Consider the following 17,749-nt stretch of genomic DNA (forward strand, 5'->3'; position numbering starts at 1 on the left):
TAGTGTAGTGTAGTGTTTTTAGGGTACAGTCACACGGGCGGGGGGTTCACAGTAGTTTCTCGCTGGCAATTTGAGCTGCAGCAGAAAGTTTGCGGCAGCTCAAATTTGCAGCCAGATACTTACTGTAATTCTCCGCCCATGTGAGTGTACCCTGTACATTCACATTGGGGGGGGGCATCCAGCTGTTGCATAACTACAACTCCCAGCATGCCCGTTGGCTGTCGGTGACTGCTGAGAGTTGCAGTTTTGCAACAACTGTAGACACACTGGTTATGTATCACTGAGTTTGTGACCTAACTCAGTGTTTCACAACCAGTGTGCCTCCAGCTGTTGCAAAACTACAACTCCCAGCATGTACGGTGCATGGTGTACGGTGACTGCTGGGAGTTGTAGTTTGCAACAGCTGGAGGCACACCGGTCGTGAAACACTGAGTTAGGTAAAAAAAAACTCTGAGTTTCACAACCAGTGTGCCTTCAGCTGTTGCAAAACTACAACTCTCAGCAGTCACCGACAGCCAACGGGCATGCTGGGAGTTGTAGTTATGCAACCAGCAGATGCACCACTACAACTCCCAGCATGCACTTTAGCTGTTTGTGCAAGCTGGGAGTTGTAGTTATACAACAGCTGAAGGTACACTTTTCCATAGAAAGAATGTGCCTCCAGCTGTTGCAAAACCATAAGTCCCAGCATGCCCATCAGGGCATGCTGGGAGTTGTGGTGGTCTGCCTCCTGCTGTTGCATAACTACAGCTCCCAGCATGCCCTTTTTGCATGCTGGGAGCTGTTGCTAAGCAACAGCAGGAGGCTGTCACTCACCTCCAACGATCCTCGCCGCACAGGTCAGTCCCTCGTCGTCTCCGCCGCCGCAGCTGCTCCTGGGGCCCCGATCCCAACAGGGGCGCCGGGGATCGGGGTCCCCAGCACCCGGGGTGCACATCCCGCACCCGCTCACGTCCTCCGGAAGAGGGGCAGAGCGGGTGCGGGAGTGACACCCGCAGCAGGCGCCCTGATTGGTCGGCCGGTAATCCGGCCGACGAATCAGGGCGATCGTGAGGTGGCACCAGTGCCACCTCACCCCTGCAGGCTCTGGCTGTTCGGGGCCGTCAGAGACGGCCCCGAACAGCCAGTAATTCCGGGTCATCGGGTCACTGGAGACCCGATTGACCCGGAATCGCCGCAGATCGCTGGACTGAATTGTCCAGCGATCTGCGGCGATCGCCGACATGGGGGGGCATAATGACCCCCCTGGGCGATATGCCGGGATGCCTGCTGAACGATTTCAGCAGGCATCCGGCTCCGGTCCCCAACCGGCTAGCGGTGGGGGCCGGAATTCCCACGGGCGTATGGATACGCCCTCGGTCCTTAAGGACTCGGGATTCAGGGCGTATCCATACGCCATATGTCCTGAAGAGGTTAAAAGTATGGTGTGTGACTTTAAGTTAAAGGATGTGGCTGAAGCGTGTGGAGTGTGTCCTTTGTTAGATACATATTATTCTGATAGTGGAAGTCATAGTTCCAGACTTGATATGTGTTTTGTGTCTAAGGGTGTGTTATGTAAGAATTATATGCAAGAAAAAGTAGGATATTCAGATCATGAGTATGTGTGTTGTGAGTTAGTATTGGATGCAGATTGTGTGAGTGGGAGGGGTGTATGGAAATTAAATGTTAAATTGTTGGAAGTGGAAGGAGTGTATGATAGATATGTTAATAAGTATAGGGGTTGGTGTAAGAAAAAGAATGATTTTCCTGATATATTGTGTTGGTGGGAATGGGTTAAGGGTCAAACAAAAGTTTTCTTTAAAAGAGAGGGATATAAGCGGAATGCTGGGAGGAAGAAGAAGTATGAATGGTTGAATAAAAGATTGGTGTTTCTCAATAAGTTAAAGAAGTATGGCTGGAGTGTGGGTGAGCAGATTGAGGTTGTGAAGAGTGATCTAAAAAATTGGTTGAATGAGAAAGGTAAAGAGTTAATGTATCAAGTTAATGTCCGGGCAGTATATCTGCACACATTCACTTATTTATTTATTTTTATGTCTCACTGTGTCACTTTTTGCGTGTTGTGTGTTCACAGGATTTGTCAGGATGCGGTAGCCCTTCTGGGTGTCCCTCCTGGCGGTCTAGGGGAGGTGTGTGTGGCCATTAGGTTCCGCACCTCCCTGCAAACACCCCGGGTACTCCTGCTTGGCAGGGTACCTACCGTAATCGGCTCTGCGGGCAGATACCTTGGCTAACGCCAAGGGGGATGCCGGGAGCATTTGTGGTCCCCTAGTAGCTTCGGCGAAAAGGGACATCGAACCTGGAAACTCGCAGGTACCTTTTGGTCCGGAGGCGAAGGGTAAGGTTTGTTGGGGGGCCTCTCTCCTATCGGAGAAGGGCTAGCGATAGACCGCATCCTTTGTGCACGTTTTTTTAGTGTAACACGTTTGCACTTTTTCTTGCACTTTGGGTGAATCGAAAGCACGTTCCTCGGCTTTAGATAAAAAAAAAAAAAAATCAAGCAAAACTTGATGTTAGAGAAAGATGAGAAATATTCGAGATATTTCTTTAAAAAAGTTATTGGGAAGAGAGAGGATATGGTAAGAGTGTATGATGATGATGGCTGTCTGGTTAAAGGTAAAGCTGTGTTGGGAGTGGTTAAAAATTTTTATGAAGACTTGTATGCGGTAAAAGATTGTGAAGAGGACTTGCAGGATGAAGTGTTGAGAGTGCTTGATAAGAGGGTGGATGGTAGTGAATATGGGACTCTGATGAGAGAGATTGGAGAGGAGGAAGTGAAGAGGACTGTGGATAGTATGTCAAGAAATAAAACGCCTGGAGAGGATGGGTTGCCTGTTGAATTTTATGCTTGGATTTGGGATGTTGTGAAGGATGATTTGGTGGAAGTGTATAGGTATATGTGGAGGAATGAGAGAATGGTGGAAAGTATGAAGAGTGGAGTGGTTGTGTTGATTTATAAGAAAGGTGATGTGAATGATGTGAGGAATTGGAGGCCGATAACTTTGTTGAATGTAGATTATAAGGTGTTTGCTAAAATAATTACAAATAGGATGAGAGATGTGGTTGAGCAGGTGATTGGAGAAGAACAAGTGTGTGGAGTGCCTGGGAGAAGAATAAATGAAAATTTGTGTTTGTTGAGAGATTTGTTATGGGATAGTATGAGTAGGAAACAGGAGGTTAGAGTGATGTCGATAGATTTTGAAAAGGCGTTTGATCGTCTGTCACATAGGTTTTTGTTTAGAGTATTAGTGAGAATGGGATTCCCGGGTGATTTTGTAAATGTTGTAAGGATGCTGTATGATGGAGTATATAGTAAGGTTTTGATAAATGGTTGGATGTCTGAGAAGGTGAAAGTATGTTCTGGTGTAAGGCAGGGTTGTCCGTTGTCCCCTATGGCTTTTATATGTGCTATGGAGCCATTATTAGAGATGTTGCGGCGGGATAAGTGTGTTAGAGGGTTAAAAATTCCAGGGAGTGGTGGGAGAGAAGTCAAAGTTTTGGCCTACATGGATGATGTGTGTATTTTGGGAGAGTCTGTGGCTGTTATGAGAAGGGCAAAGTTACTAGTTGGATTGTTTTGTGGAGCGTCTGGGTTTAAGGTGAATTGGGACAAAAGTGAGTATAAATGTTTTGGTAGTATGCAAGGAAGTGAGGATGTGGGTATGAAGAATATTGAAGGTGGTATTCAGGTTTTAGGTGTTAAAATGGATGAAAGATTGGATGGGAGAGAAAGTTGGGATGATGTAGAGAAGAGAGTGTCCAAAAAATTGAGTCTTTGGAGGTTGAGAGATTTGTCTATGGTTGGGAAAGTGCTGGTTGTGAAAAGTGTAATATTGCCTATTTTATTGTATGTGGCAATAGTGTTTCCGCCAAGTTATATGGTTTTAAGGAAGTTAAAAAGAATTTTGTTTGTGTTTTTTTGGGGTACAAAAGTGGAAAGAGTGAGGAGAGAAGTTGTGATGAAGGATGGTAGTAAGGGTGGAATGGGATTTCCAAATCTAGATGTGTATTTGGGGGTGAATGTGGTGTTTGCGGTTAGAAGGATGATGAGAGGAGAAAAGAATTTTGCATGTATGTTGAGATATTTAGGTGGGCGTGTGTTATGCAAATTAGGTTGGCTGGAGAGAGATTTGAGAGTGCCTTATGCGTTTGTGTGCCCGAGTTGGTATTTGTATGTGGAAAAGTTTTTGGAGAGTTATAGGTTGATTGGTGTGAGAAAGGAGTTGTTTGAAAGTAAGAAGAATGTGTTTGGGTATGTCGCCGCAAGTGAGGTGGAGTGTCCGATTAATATGGTAAGAGGCCAGGATGTGTCTAAGGTGTGGAAGAGTTTAATGACAGATGGAATATCAAATAGACAGAGAGAGATAGGATGGCAGTGTTTGCATGGAGCCCTACCAGTAAGAGAGTTCCAAAGGAATAGAGGTATTGGAAGGAGTGAAATATGTCCGAGGGAAGATTGTAGTGGGGTTGAAAGTGTGATGCATGTGATTTGGAATTGTGACATGGCTCAGAATGTATGGAGAGGGATAGGTCCGTTGTGTAAGGAGTTGACTGGGATAAATAGGTTGTCATATGAGGTTGTGATGTTTGGTCTTAGTATGATTGGAAGAAAGAATGAAAGGGTGTTGTTTGTGTTGTTGGCGATTGTGAAGGAAGTCTTGTGGGATGTTAGAAATTTATATGTGTTTAAGAGAAAAGATGTGACTGTGGAAGGAAGTTTAAGAATGATTCTGGATAGGTTGTACACCGTTTATTTACGTGATAAAAAGAAATTAGGTGAAATAGATGCAGAGGGGATATGGAAATTTTTGAAGTGGAGACATGTTGTAAGGGTGTAATGGTGATGGTATTTGAATTTGTTTTGAATTTGCTTTGAACAAATAAAGAATTACCTAATGATGAGTTAGACTTTACCATGAGTCAAAAATGACGCGTTATCTAAGTGGTGTTTAGTCTAAACCTGAAGGTTTATAAAAAAAAAAAATAAAAAAAAAAATCTGTTCTTATCAGTTTAATATCTGATACGTCCCCTATCTGGGGACCATATATTAAATGGATTTTTGAGAACGGGGGCCGATTTCGAAGCTTGCTTCCGTCGCCCTATGCATTGACCCGATATGGCAGTATCTTCGGGTACAGTGCACCACCCCCTTACAGGGTTAAAAAGAAAGATTCCTACTTTCATTGCTACCTGCTTGCTGGCTAGCCAGCTAGCCAGCCCTGTGGGCCTTGCTGCTGCTGCAGCCAAAAAACAAAAGGTGGTGCTGCTGCTGCTTCTGCTTCTGCTTGTGTCTGGCCGCTGTTGGAGCGTCCAGGCACAGGACTTCTGCTGCTGCTGACTAAATGGCCTCCTTAATTGGATCATCTGAGCAGCCAGCACACCTGTGCAGGTAGGTAGGGCATGACATGATAGGCAGCTGCCTTATAGCGGGTGGGTGCTGAATGTTCCTAATTGACAAAATAAGATTAATGCTTATGAAGAAATATAAAATCTCATCCCTTCCCCAATATCGCGCCACACCCCTACCCCTTAATTCCCTGGTTGAACTTGATGGACATATGTCTTTTTTCGACCGTACTAACTATGTAACTATGTAACTATGTAACATAACATGGGGGGTCTCCTGGCTGTTCACACAGGTGTGTCATTGCAGTACATTGACCATGCATTGCTTCTGTGGTATTGCAAAGGCAAAGACAAATGCTTCCAGCCATCCATTGCACTAATGGATTGGTCATCAGCTGGCTGTCTATGTCCCGCATCAATATAGACCAAAGTACAGAGGGTTAGGCTATGCTATTGTGCACCTACCTAATGCATCAGAAGGTGCGAGGCCCTTGCTAAATTCTGTGCACAGACTTTGAGATCTATGCTTTAGACTGTATCTAAACCTGCTCCAACATGGACTGACATTCTGGCCTACTTTCAGCCGATGCGACTTGTCTGTCGCTGAACAGTCGCTTTTTATGTATTCAGCACCTATGTATAATGTTGTAAAAATGCTCTAGAAGCTAAAGTCGCAGAAATGTCACACATATTTGGCCTGCAACTTTCTGTGCGTCAAATTCAGACAGGAAAAATCAGTATAAATCCTCAGAAAATTATCCCCAGTGTCTCCATCTGCTGGCGGTATTGAATAAGCATTGCTGCACTGATAGGGTATGCATTAGACGAAAAAAAAGAAGAAAAAGAAGAAGAATACGCCCAGAAAAGAGGCGAAAAGGAGAAAAACGTAAAAAAACGTGAAAAAAAAGTAAGAGGAAGAGAAGGGAAAAAAAGGTGGAAATGGGTTTAAAAGTGATTTCGGCGGAGAAATATATATATATATATATATATATATATATATATATATACGCGCACACACACACATATATATATAAACGTATTCTCCGTTGAGATATTGCAGCCGCTGCTGTGTCCAGGCCCAGGAGCTTTAGCACTGTGCTGTGATGTCACTCAATACCACTGACATCACTAGGTGTAAACAACATCTCACCTTAGCTGTGTATGTGACTATGGAGCTGGTTGGTGATGTCGTCTATTATGGCCTTCATAGAAGCAACAGGAGATTGTTGCATCCATCTAGAACCCTTAGAACTACAGTGCTATGATGTCACTCACTTCCACAGGCCTTGCAGAGTGTAAACAACAACAACCCAGCTTTGTTGTGTATGTAACCATAGGGATTCTGATGTCGCCTAGAACCTTCACAGCAGCGACAGCTTTATGAGGAGCATCAGCACTGCTCTGCCTGAGCAGAACCATCACCGCCATAGGTTGTCAAATAACCCGGATTTAACCCACACAAGTAAGTCCAATAGGGTGCAGGCATGTCCTCTATGCTTACAGCTTCCCGTGGGTGTTGGTTTGATACCGTTTGGGGACAGCCAAGGAGGCATCTGCAGGCAACAAAGGTAGGTGTGTGCTTGTGTGTGTGTTTCCTATGCAGATCCTAAGCCCAGTGTCACATGCAAGTAGGAGGAGTAAGAAGGGTTCCTGGCAAATCCGGGTTATGGATTGCATTTAAAAAGGCCCCGTGGGAGTGCAATGGGCCCCTGTCTTGCTGCTTAGCAATAATGGTATGGGTTTAGGTTCTGCTGTGTGTACTGGTGGTTGACTGCCCCCCAGCCCAGAGTGTGCATGGGAAATTGTCTGGCAGCCTCCCTGACAGCAAGCAGTGATAGTGCCCATGAAGGGGACCTTGTTGGGCCCGCCCCTTTCACGGTTATCGCTTCTCGGCCTTTTGGCTAAGATCAAGAGGTGCGAGGTGGATTGCAGGAGCTATCCCTTGCGGGGGCTACTGTGAATTGTGCGATAATGGCTTTCCAGAGCCGAATTAATTACCTGAAAGATGGAGAGACCAGGATAAAGAATGGATTTCGTGTGGATATCTTTGAAAGTGCATTGGACAAGTTCAGCTTGGAACATCTTGTGAAGAACATCTTCCTAAAGACCTTGCTGGTGAAAAAGCAGGATATTCTATGTCTGCAGCAGCATGGGAGAGCTTCATATGTCCTTGTGCTTGAATCTCACAGCGCCTGTCAGAATCTGCACTACCAATTAAAGTACAAGCTGAATTCACCTGAGCTGGATGGACTTACCTTCACTGTGTTATACACTGCAGGAGAGACAAACCTGGTGGTGTTCATGTACAATCCGTATGTGAATCTGGCTGACATTGGGCGCTTTCTCCAGAGATATTGCTCTGAGGTGAAAGGAGGAGAGAAAATCTTCAATACAGAGGATCTCTGGACTGGTAAATACAAGTTCCGTGTGAAGTTTAGAGCTGATCCTGATGGAATTGAGGGCATGCAACATCCGCCCTCCAGCTTTACAATTGGCAGAGACAGAGGCTACCTGTTTTATAACAACATGCCGGAATTTTGCAGAAAATGCAGGAGCTTTGGCCACAGACAGGATGCTTGCACTTCACCATCTGTGCAGTTCTGTGGTCGCTGCGGCAAAGCTGGACATACCTCAGGAGGTTGCACAGAGGAGGTGGTGTGCAATCTCTGCGGGCAACGTGGACATGTGTTCAAAGACTGTCTGTACAGGTCCAGAACTTGGGCGGAGGTCGCTGCATCATCTTGTGACCAGGCTGCTGCTGCTGCTGCTGCTATTGCTGCCACACCCGAGGCTGGATCCAAACCTGTGGACACTATTCAGACTGCGGATCCTGTTCCTGTTGCTGTTACTGTTGGGTCTGTTCAGACTGCAGTCTCTGCAGTTAAAAAGAAAGAGACTGTAAAACCTGCTGCTGTAAAGCCAGATGTTATCCAGCGGAAAGTTGGTGGCAGTGAACCCCGTGCTGTCCCTGCTGTCACCATGGGGGCGGTGGAGTCGGTGGTCGCTGTCACTGAGTCGGACTTTGCCGAGTCAGATATGGAGCAGGGATCATCTGTGGCTACACTTGCAAGAGACTGGTCAGAGGAAATGGAGGTTGAAGACTTGAAAAAAAAGAGAAAGAAAGATCCTGTTGTCTCAGATGTGAACAGTGGCCAAACAAAACGGTTACTGGTTGCACCATCTCAAGTAATCCAGGAACTTACATCTCCTGAGTCTGAGGCAGCAACTCCTGAAAAGGGTTAAATGGCTACCATCAGCATTGCCTCGCTTAATGCGAGAGGAATAAAGAGTCCTGCAAGGAGGGCTGCTTTTTTTTCATTTTTGTCAACTTTGAATGCAAGAATTTTTCTAATTCAAGAATGTGGAATTTATCATCACATGAATTATGAATACCTGAGAACTGACTGGATATATGGCCCATCTATCTGGTCAGGTGACAACTCAAACAAGAACTCTGGAGTTGGAATACTTTTTAAGGGCCAGGACTTTAACATCATGTCCTTTGTGGAAATTGTGCCTGGGAGGGCATTGCTTGTGAATGTACAATATAATGGAGTGGAGTTGAGGATTATTAACATCTATGCCTCCCCTGTTAAAGAAGAAAGATCCTCCCTCCTAGAGATTGTGCAGTTGTATTTGCATGGAGCTACCTCTCTTGTCTTGGGAGGAGATTTTAACTGTGTGTTGCCTGATGAGAGGAGAGTCTCTGGGTCTGTGAGAAAAGACAAGACTGAAGTGCAGCTGAAGAATCTAATTCAGGACAACAGATTGCAAGATGCCTGGAGAAGTCAAAACCCATCTGACCCTGGTTACACCTGGGAAAGTAACATCTATAAATCCAGAATTGACTTTGTCCTTATTTCTGAAAATATAAAAATAAATAATGCTAAACTCACAGATAATGTCTTGTCTGACCACAAACTTCTCTCTGTGGAAATTTACTTACCTGATGTCATCAAAGGGAAAGGTGTTTGGAGACTGAACTCACAGCTCCTAGAAGATGAAATCATAAAGAGAGACTTTGTTATTTATTATAAAAAACTAAAAAATCTCCAACAGCGGTTTGCATCAATGCTGGACTGGTGGGAGCATGCAAAGGCCAAAATAAAAGAATATTTTATGCGTGCTGGTGTGAACAAAGCCAAGGAGAAGCAAAGGTGGTTTAAAAGGCTAAACACAAAACTGCAAACCTGTTACCAGCTGAGGAGCATTGGTGTGAACATGGATGATACAATTGTAAAGGTGAAAGAGGAGATAAAGAAAGATGTGGAAGGAAAAGGTAAAGAAATTATTTATAATGCAAAAGTGGAACATATGGAAAAAATGAGACTTGCTCACGCTTCTTTTTAAAGAAACTTGTTGAAAAGAAAGAATTAATAAAAAATCTTGATGGTGAGACTACTAAAGATGGACTTTTAAATAAAGCACACAGTTTTTATCATGATCTTTTTAGTGAAAAACACATTGACTCTGACTTTTTACCCGAAGTAATGGACTCTGTGCAATATTGTCTGAGTGATCAGGACAAAGATGTTTTGTGCAATAGTGTGAATATGGCTGAAGTGGAAAGTGCAGTAAAGAGTTTTTTAAAAGGGAAAACTCCTGGATCTGATGGATTACAAATAGAATTTTACCTGTCTTTTTGGGAAATTTTAAAGTCTGATTTTTATGCTGTTCTTAAAGAGGTTTTTAACTGTGAGAAGCTGCCTGAGTCCTGGAGGAGTGGTGTGGTGACTTTGTTGTACAAGAAAGGAGACAAGACAAAGCTAGAAAATTGGAGACCAATCACTCTACTCAATGTGGACTATAAAATTTTTGCAAAAATCTTGGTCAACCGCATGAAGCTAGTGATTGAGACGGTGATCCACCCTGACCAAGTATGTGGTGTCCCAGGGCGTGCAGTGTGGGAGCATCTCAATGTCATCAGAGATGCCATCTGGTACCAGCAGGAGCGCCAACAGAAGCTTGCAGTGTTATCTCTTGATTTTATGAAAGCATATGACAGAGTTTCCCACCAGCATTTATGGACTGTTTTAAAAAAGATGGGTTTTCCAGAGAGTTTTATCAAGCATGTTGCACTTTTATACAATGACTGCTTTAGCAAAATTTTAGTCAATGGGTTTTTATCTGAAGATGTTTTACTGAGTTCGGGCGTTAAGCAAGGATGCCCTTTGTCACCGCTGCTATTTATATGTGCAATAGAACCCCTACTGGCTATGCTGAGAAAGGACAAGGTGATCAGAGGGGTCCCCATACCAGGGGGTAATGGACAGTTTACGAAAACCCTTGCATATATGGATGATGTGACCATTTTATGTGACTCAGAAGTATCTGTCAGAAGAGCCTTGATGAAGACTGAATTTTTTTGCCAAGCATCTGCTTTTAAACTAAATATTGCTAAATGTGAATGTTTGGGGATTGGGAAGTGGTCAAATACAGACATCCCCCAACTAAAGATCCAGAGTGAGAAAATAAAGGTTTTAGGAGTGGTTTTTAATGCAAAAAATGATGGAGAGGAGAGTTGGAACATTATTAAAGAAAAGGTACAGAAAAAATTGACTTTTGGAAGCTTAGGAAACTATCAATTGAAGGGAAGCTTTTAATTATACGTTCCTTGCTTTTACCTGTTTTATTGTACCTTAACACAGTGTTTCCTCCATCAGAGACTGTTCTTAAAAACCTGCAAAAACAATTTTTTCATTTTATCTGGAGTTCAAGGATGGAAAAACTCAAGAGAGACATTATGTACAAGCTGCACAAAAATGGAGGTAAAAACGTTCCTAATCTTAAAAATTTTTTATACCTGAAGTTTTTTAGCATGTGTTTTAAGACTGTTTTATCCTCTAAACAATGGACATTTTATCTAAAGTATGCTGCTGGTGATATATTTAGAAAAAGAAAATGGATTCACCTACCTCAGACATCCCCTGTTTTAATCATACCTCCAAAGCACTATATGGTTTTAGAGAAAGTGATTCGTCTGTATAACTTGAAAGACATGGACATTGAGATTCTCAAGCATCCCAAAAGAATAGAGATGGAGCTCAGGAGATCGGAGCAAACCTCTGGGATTTTAAACTTCTCTAAAACAAAATGTGACAGAGTGTGGAGGATGGTTAATGCACCGTATCTGGAGAATTGCAATAAAGATCTTGCATGGTCAATAGCACATGAGTGTGTACCTACCAGACACTTTCAGCACAGACGGGGATTGTGCAATACTTCAAGATGTCCAAGAGGAAGCTGTGGAGGAGAAGAGACAGTCTTACATGTGTTTTGGAACTGTTTTTATGCTCAAGAGGTGTGGAAAAGTGTGGCGAGTCTTTTAATGTTTCTTACCGGTCTAAAGACTTTTAATCATGAAGTTGTTTTATTCGGGAATTTTACGAGTCAAAATAAAGATACAGAGAGAGTGATATGGACTGTTGTGAATACCGTCAAGAATGCCTTATGGAAGTCTCGCAATATTTTGGTTTTCCAGAAAGACTTGATTAGTGAAAGTGACTGTTTTAAACTTGCACTGAGTGATCTTTTTGTCTACTATTTATTGGACAAAAAGAGACTGGGGGCCCAGAAAGCTAATTCACTTTGGCACTTTAGTCTTTGGAATGCAATAATGTGATATGTAATATGATGCATTTTGAATAGTAGTGAAAGTTTACTTGTATGTATTTCTTGTTTTTGCACTTTACTTATAAAAACGTAAAAAATAAAAAAAAATCTGTTCTTATCAGTTTAATATCTGATACGTCCCCTATCTGGGGACCATATATTAAATGGATTTTTGAGAACGGGGGCCGATTTCGAAGCTTGCTTCCGTCGCCCTATGCATTGACCCGATATGGCAGTATCTTCGGGTACAGTGCACCACCCCCTTACAGGGTTAAAAAGAAAGATTCCTACTTTCATTGCTACCTGCTTGCTGGCTAGCCAGCTAGCCAGCCCTGTGGGCCTTGCTGCTGCTGCAGCCAAAAAATAAAAGGTGGTGCTGCTGCTGCTGCTTCTGCTTCTGCTTGTGTCTGGCCGCTGTTGGAGCGTCCAGGCACAGGACTTCTGCTGCTGCTGACTAAATGGCCTCCTTAATTGGATCATCTGAGCAGCCAGCACACCTGTGCAGGTAGGTAGGGCATGACATGATAGGCAGCAGCCTTATAGCGGGTGGGTGCTGAATGTTCCTAATTGACAAAATAAGATTAATGCTTATGAAGAAATATAAAATCTCATCCCTTCCCCAATATCGCGCCACACCCCTACCCCTTAATTCCCTGGTTGAACTTGATGGACATATGTCTTTTTTCGACCGTACTAACTATGTAACTATGTAACTATGTAATATAACATGGGGGGGTCTCCTGGCTGTTCACACAGGTGTGTCATTGCTGTACATTGACCATGCATTGCTTCTGTGGTATTGCAAAGGCAAAGACAAATGCTTCCAGCCATCCATTGCACTAATGGATTGGTCATCAGCTGGCTGTCTATGTCCCGCATCAATATAGACCAAAGTACAGAGGGTTAGGCTATTCTATTGTGCACCTACCTAATGCATCAGAAGGTGCGAGGCCCTTGCTAAATTCTGTGCACAGACTTTGAGATCTATGCTTTAGACTGTATCTAAACCTGCTCCAACATGGACTGACATTCTGGCCTACTTTCAGCCGATGCGACTTGTCTGTCGCTGAACAGTCGCTTTTTATGTATTCAGCACCTATGTATAATGTTGTAAAAATGCTCTAGAAGCTAAAGTCGCAGAAATGTCACACATATTTGGCCTGCAACTTTCTGTGCGACAAATTCAGACAGGAAAAATCAGTGTAAATCCTCAGAAAATTATCCCCCAGTGTCTCCATCTGCTGGCGGTATTGAATAAGCATTGCTGCACTGATAGGGTATGCATTAGACGAAAAAAAAGAAGAAAAAGAAGAATAATACGCCCAGAAAAGAGGCGAAAAGGAGAAAAACTTAAAAAAAACGTGAAAAAAAAGTAAGAGGAAGAGAAGGGAAAAAAAGGTGGAAATGGGTTTAAAAGTGATTTAGGCGGAGAAATATATATATATATATATATATATATATATATATATATATACTCGCACACACACACATATATATATAAACGTATTCTCCGTTGAGATATTGCAGCCGCTGCTGTGTCCAGGCCCAGGAGCTTTAGCACTGTGCTGTGATGTCACTCAATACCACTGACATCACTAGGTGTAAACAACATCTCACCTTAGCTGTGTATGTGACTCTGGAGCTGGTTGGTGATGTCGTCTATTATGGCCTTCATAGAAGCAAGAGGAGATTGTTGCATCCATCCATCTAGAACCCTTAGAACTACAGTGCTATGATGTCACTCACTTCCACAGGCCTTGCAGAGTGTAAACAACAACAACCCAGCTTTGTTGTGTATGTAACCATGGGGATTGTGATGTCGCCTAGAACCTTCACAGCAGCGACAGCTTTATGAGGAGCATCAGCACTGCTCTGCCTGAGCAGAACCATCACCGCCATAGGTTGTCAAATAACCCGGATTTAACCCACACAAGTAAGTCCAATAGGGTGCAGGCATGTCCTCTATGCTTACAGCTTCCCGTGGGTGTTGGTTTGATACCGTTTGGGGACAGCCAAGGAGGCATCTGCAGGCAACAAAGGTAGGTGTGTGCTTGTGTGTGTGTTTCCTATGCAGATCCTAAGCCCAGTGTCACATGCAAGTAGGAGGAGTAAGAAGGGTTCCTGGCAAATCCGGGTTATGGATTGCATTTAAAAAGGCCCCGTGGGAGTGTAATGGGCCCCTGTCTTGCTGCTTAGCAATAATGGTATGGGTTTAGGTTCTGCTGTGTGTACTGGTGGTTGACTGCCCCCCAGCCCAGAGTGTGCATGGGAAATTGTCTGGCAGCCTCCCTGACAGCAAGCAGTGATAGTGCCCATGAAGGGGACCTTGTTGGGCCCGCCCCTTTCACGGTTATCGCTTCTCGGCCTTTTGGCTAAGATCAAGTGCAGTTTGCTCTGGTCTGGCCAGAGGGTGCGATCTCTGGGTTTACCCAGTTTGCCGGAGGAAGATTTTTTTTCACTGTGGTCCTGTACCGACAGATTATCATCTGGAAGAATGGCTGGAGTAAAGAATACTATCCGCATGGAGGTGGATCCTGCAAGTTCCAAGAACAACATGGTTTATCTGGTGAGAGACATCATTATGGAGAAGATTGGAGTGGACAAGGCTGAAATCTTCAGTGTTAATGAGTCTCCCCGCAGGGGCTCCTATGAGGTAACCTTTGTGGATGAGGGCAGGTGTTTGCATGTGTATGAATACTTAAGGAATCTCAGCAATGAGCCCTTGCTGGTTGGGGTGAAGATTACTCCACTGTTTGGTCTGCAGGAAAAAACTGTGATAGTGCATGTGCATAATCCTTACACAGATGTGGAAATTATTAAGAACTTTTTGCACAAGTACTGTGACTATGTGAAGGGTGGAGAGAAACAGACGAATGTACTGGGGATTTTTAACTGCAATTATAAGTTTGTGGTTAAATTAAAAGTAGACCCTACTTGTGTTGGGGGTTTTAAACACCCCCCTGCCAGTTTTTCCATTGCAGGTTATAGGGGGTACCTGTCCTATGCTGGTCAGCCTTCCTACTGCAGGAATTGTTTTTCCTTTGGACATTTAAAGGAGAACTGTGTGCAAGGACAAATGTGCAGGAACTGTAATACTGCTGGCCACCATGCTGGAAGTTGTCCTAAAGCCAGGAAATGTGACTTATGTCGGGAGGAAGGTCATGTTTATAAGGACTGCCCTGGGGTGAGAAGTCCTTTATTCAGTAGTGTGGTGAGAGAGGGGGAAATAGTGAGGAGATTGGCCCCTCTGAAGACCATTGCAGCTCCTCAGAAGCCCCCTGATGTTCAGGCTGCAGTCTCTGATGCCTTCAGACAGTTGGAGGAAGTTATTGAGGGAGTGCAGAGTCCTAGTCACTCTGTGGAGTCTGTTCACCCCTCTGACCCTGTTCACATTGAGCCATTTCCATCCTCAGGTGAGACTGATTTGTGTAACAGGGAGGGTGGTGGGAAACATAATGCAGAGGATGAAAATTATGATGGCTTTCAACTGGTGCATGGAGGGAAGTCTGCCAAGAAAAGAAGAGGTGAGAAGGGTGCGGACTCGCGCCCGGAAACCAGCAACTTTTATGAAGTCCTGGAGACGGATGTTATGGAGGCTACTGAGAGTGGTGAATAACTATGCTGGGACTTGATTTGCTAGTTAGTAGCAGGTGGCTGATGCACCTGTGTAGCTCATGCAGGGTTAAACCTTGTTCTTTGTAGCTTTAGGCTATGGGTTTTGTTGTATGTTCTCAAAATGTGAGAGTGTTTAAAAATAAGGCTAGGAGAGCTGCTATTTTAAGTTTTTTAGCTCAGGAAAATGCTGCAATTTTTTTGTTTGCAGGAGTGTGGTATTGATCTCACCATAAGTCAGGATGAATGGGTGTATGGTCGGTGTGTGTGGTCTGGGAGTGTTTTGAATAAGAATGATGGTGTGGGGATCTTGATTAAATCACCTGACATTGCTGTGGAAAGCTATGTGGTAATTGAACCTGGCAGGTGTATTTCTGCTGTATTAAGTTATAAAAATGTGAAATTTCGTTTGATTAATGTTTATGTTCCTGCATATAAAAATGAAAGAAAAAATTTGTTTGATAAGTTAAAGTTTTATGTTCAGGGCAAGATGCCTGTTATTTTAGTTGGAGATATGAATGTTGATTTAACAAAAAAAGCTTTTGATGTATCTGGTAGAAAATTATTTGAGTTAGTCTCTGATTTTAGGTTAAGGGATATCCAAGAGTTATGTAATATTAATCCTAATTTATGTACATATCATGCAGATAGAGGTAATTTTCACTCTAAGTTAGATTATTGTTTTTTGTCTGAGAGTTTGAATGCTTTAAGTTACAGACAGAGGTCTGTTTGTTATTCGGACCATGATTCCTTGCTGTGTGAGATTGATGTGGGTCAGAGTGCTGTGTATGGGAGAGGTTTGTGGAAAATGAATATTAAACATTTAGATAGTGTGGATGTGAGAGATCAGTATGAATGTATGTATAAGAAGTGGTGTGGAAAGAAAGGTGAGTTTGATAACATTATTTTGTGGTGGGAATGGGTTAAAAAGAAAACAAAGTCCTTTTTTAAGTCCTATGGATACAAAGTCGCTGCTCTTAAGAGGGAGCAATATGTGAAGTTGAATGCGCGTTTGTCCTATTTGTGTAGGTTGAGAGATTGTGGAGTGGATGTTCAGGATGATATTGTGAGCACTAAGAGGGAGATTAATAATTTTGTGTTGGAAAAGGGTAGGAGTATCATGTATAGGGCCAAGTTAGATAAATTGGAACATGATGAGAAATGTTCACGTTATTTTTTCAAAAAAGTTTTTTCTAAAAAACCTGTTATTGATATGATTGTGAGAGAGGATGGTAGGGAAGTGACTGGTGATGGTGTGAGTGAGGAAATTGCATGCTTTTATGAGGAGCTGTATGGAGAGAAGTGGAGAGATGAGAATTTGGAGAGTGAGGTATTGAGTGTGTTGGATGGGAAGCTTGGAGAAGCTGAGCAGGCTTTTGTTATGCGTAAGATTTCAAGTGAAGAAGTATGGGATGTAGTGCAGAAAATGTCAGCAAATAAGACTCCAGGGGAAGATGGTTTGCCTGTGGAATTTTATCGTTTTTTGTGGAATGTGGTGGGTAAGGATGTTGTTGCAGTGTGTCAGTTTATGTGGGAGAATATGGAAATTGCGGAGAGTATGCGTGGTGGTGTGGTAGTATTAATTCCAAAAAAAGGGAATTTAAAAAATTTAAAGAATTGGCGTCCAATTACGTTACTTAACTGCGATTATAAGATCTATGCAAAAATTATTGCTAATCGAATGAGGGATGTTGTTGAATGTGTGGTTGGTTATGATCAGTTTTGTGCTGTGCCTGGACGTCGTATACATGAGAGTTTGTGTCTGTTGAGAGATTGTTTGTGGGATTGTAAGAGTAGAAAACAAAATGCTTATTTGTTGTCACTTGATTTTGAAAAGGCGTATGATAGGTTGTCTCATAATTTTTTGTTCAGGGTATTGTTGCGAATGGGGTTTCCGAGTGATTTTGTGTGGAGAGTTAGGAGTTTGTATGATAGAATATATAGTAGGATGCTCGTTAATGGATGTGTGGGGAGAAGAGTGAATGTTTTTTCAGGAGTAAGGCAGGGGTGCCCGCTCTCGCCAGTAGCGTTTATATGCGCGATTGAGCCTCTGTTATGTCTGATTAGGAGGGATAAGATAGTGAGAGGTGTTCATATTCCTGGTAGCAATGGTAGGGAATTTAAAGTGAATGCTTATATGGATGATGTATGTGTCCTGTGTGATTCTGAGTGTGCTGTGAG

The 17,749-nt window shown here is 43.2% G+C and overlaps 1 protein-coding gene, 1 non-coding gene and 1 pseudogene across 2 annotated transcripts; all 3 read left to right on the forward strand.

Moving 5' to 3' along the window:
- The first annotated feature begins 4,960 nt into the window (after positions 1-4,960).
- On the forward strand, positions 4,961-5,146 carry LOC130307586 (U2 spliceosomal RNA). The gene has a single exon (XR_008856755.1). It is a non-coding gene; the product is annotated as a U2 spliceosomal RNA (small nuclear RNA).
- A 6,868-nt stretch (positions 5,147-12,014) lies between these two features.
- LOC130307584 (U2 spliceosomal RNA) lies at positions 12,015-12,217 on the forward strand (annotated as a pseudogene).
- Positions 12,218-13,829: 1,612 nt separating this feature from the next.
- On the forward strand, positions 13,830-15,856 carry LOC130307581 (zinc finger CCHC domain-containing protein 3-like). The gene is made up of 2 exons (XM_056552177.1): positions 13,830-13,995; positions 14,435-15,856. The coding sequence occupies exon 2, from the start codon at positions 14,451-14,453 to the stop codon at positions 15,570-15,572; it is 1,122 nt and encodes a 373-aa protein (XP_056408152.1). The 5' UTR covers positions 13,830-13,995; positions 14,435-14,450; the 3' UTR covers positions 15,573-15,856.
- Positions 15,857-17,749: the final 1,893 nt, after the last annotated feature.

This window comes from Hyla sarda, unplaced genomic scaffold (assembly GCF_029499605.1).
Source record: "Hyla sarda isolate aHylSar1 unplaced genomic scaffold, aHylSar1.hap1 scaffold_1435, whole genome shotgun sequence".
Taxonomy (NCBI): domain Eukaryota; kingdom Metazoa; phylum Chordata; class Amphibia; order Anura; family Hylidae; genus Hyla; species Hyla sarda.

Bases quoted from the DNA above. Each gene is read 5' to 3' on its own strand.
- LOC130307581 (XM_056552177.1), top strand. From the start codon at position 14,451: ATGGCTGGAGTAAAGAATACTATCCGCATGGAGGTGGATCCTGCAAGT.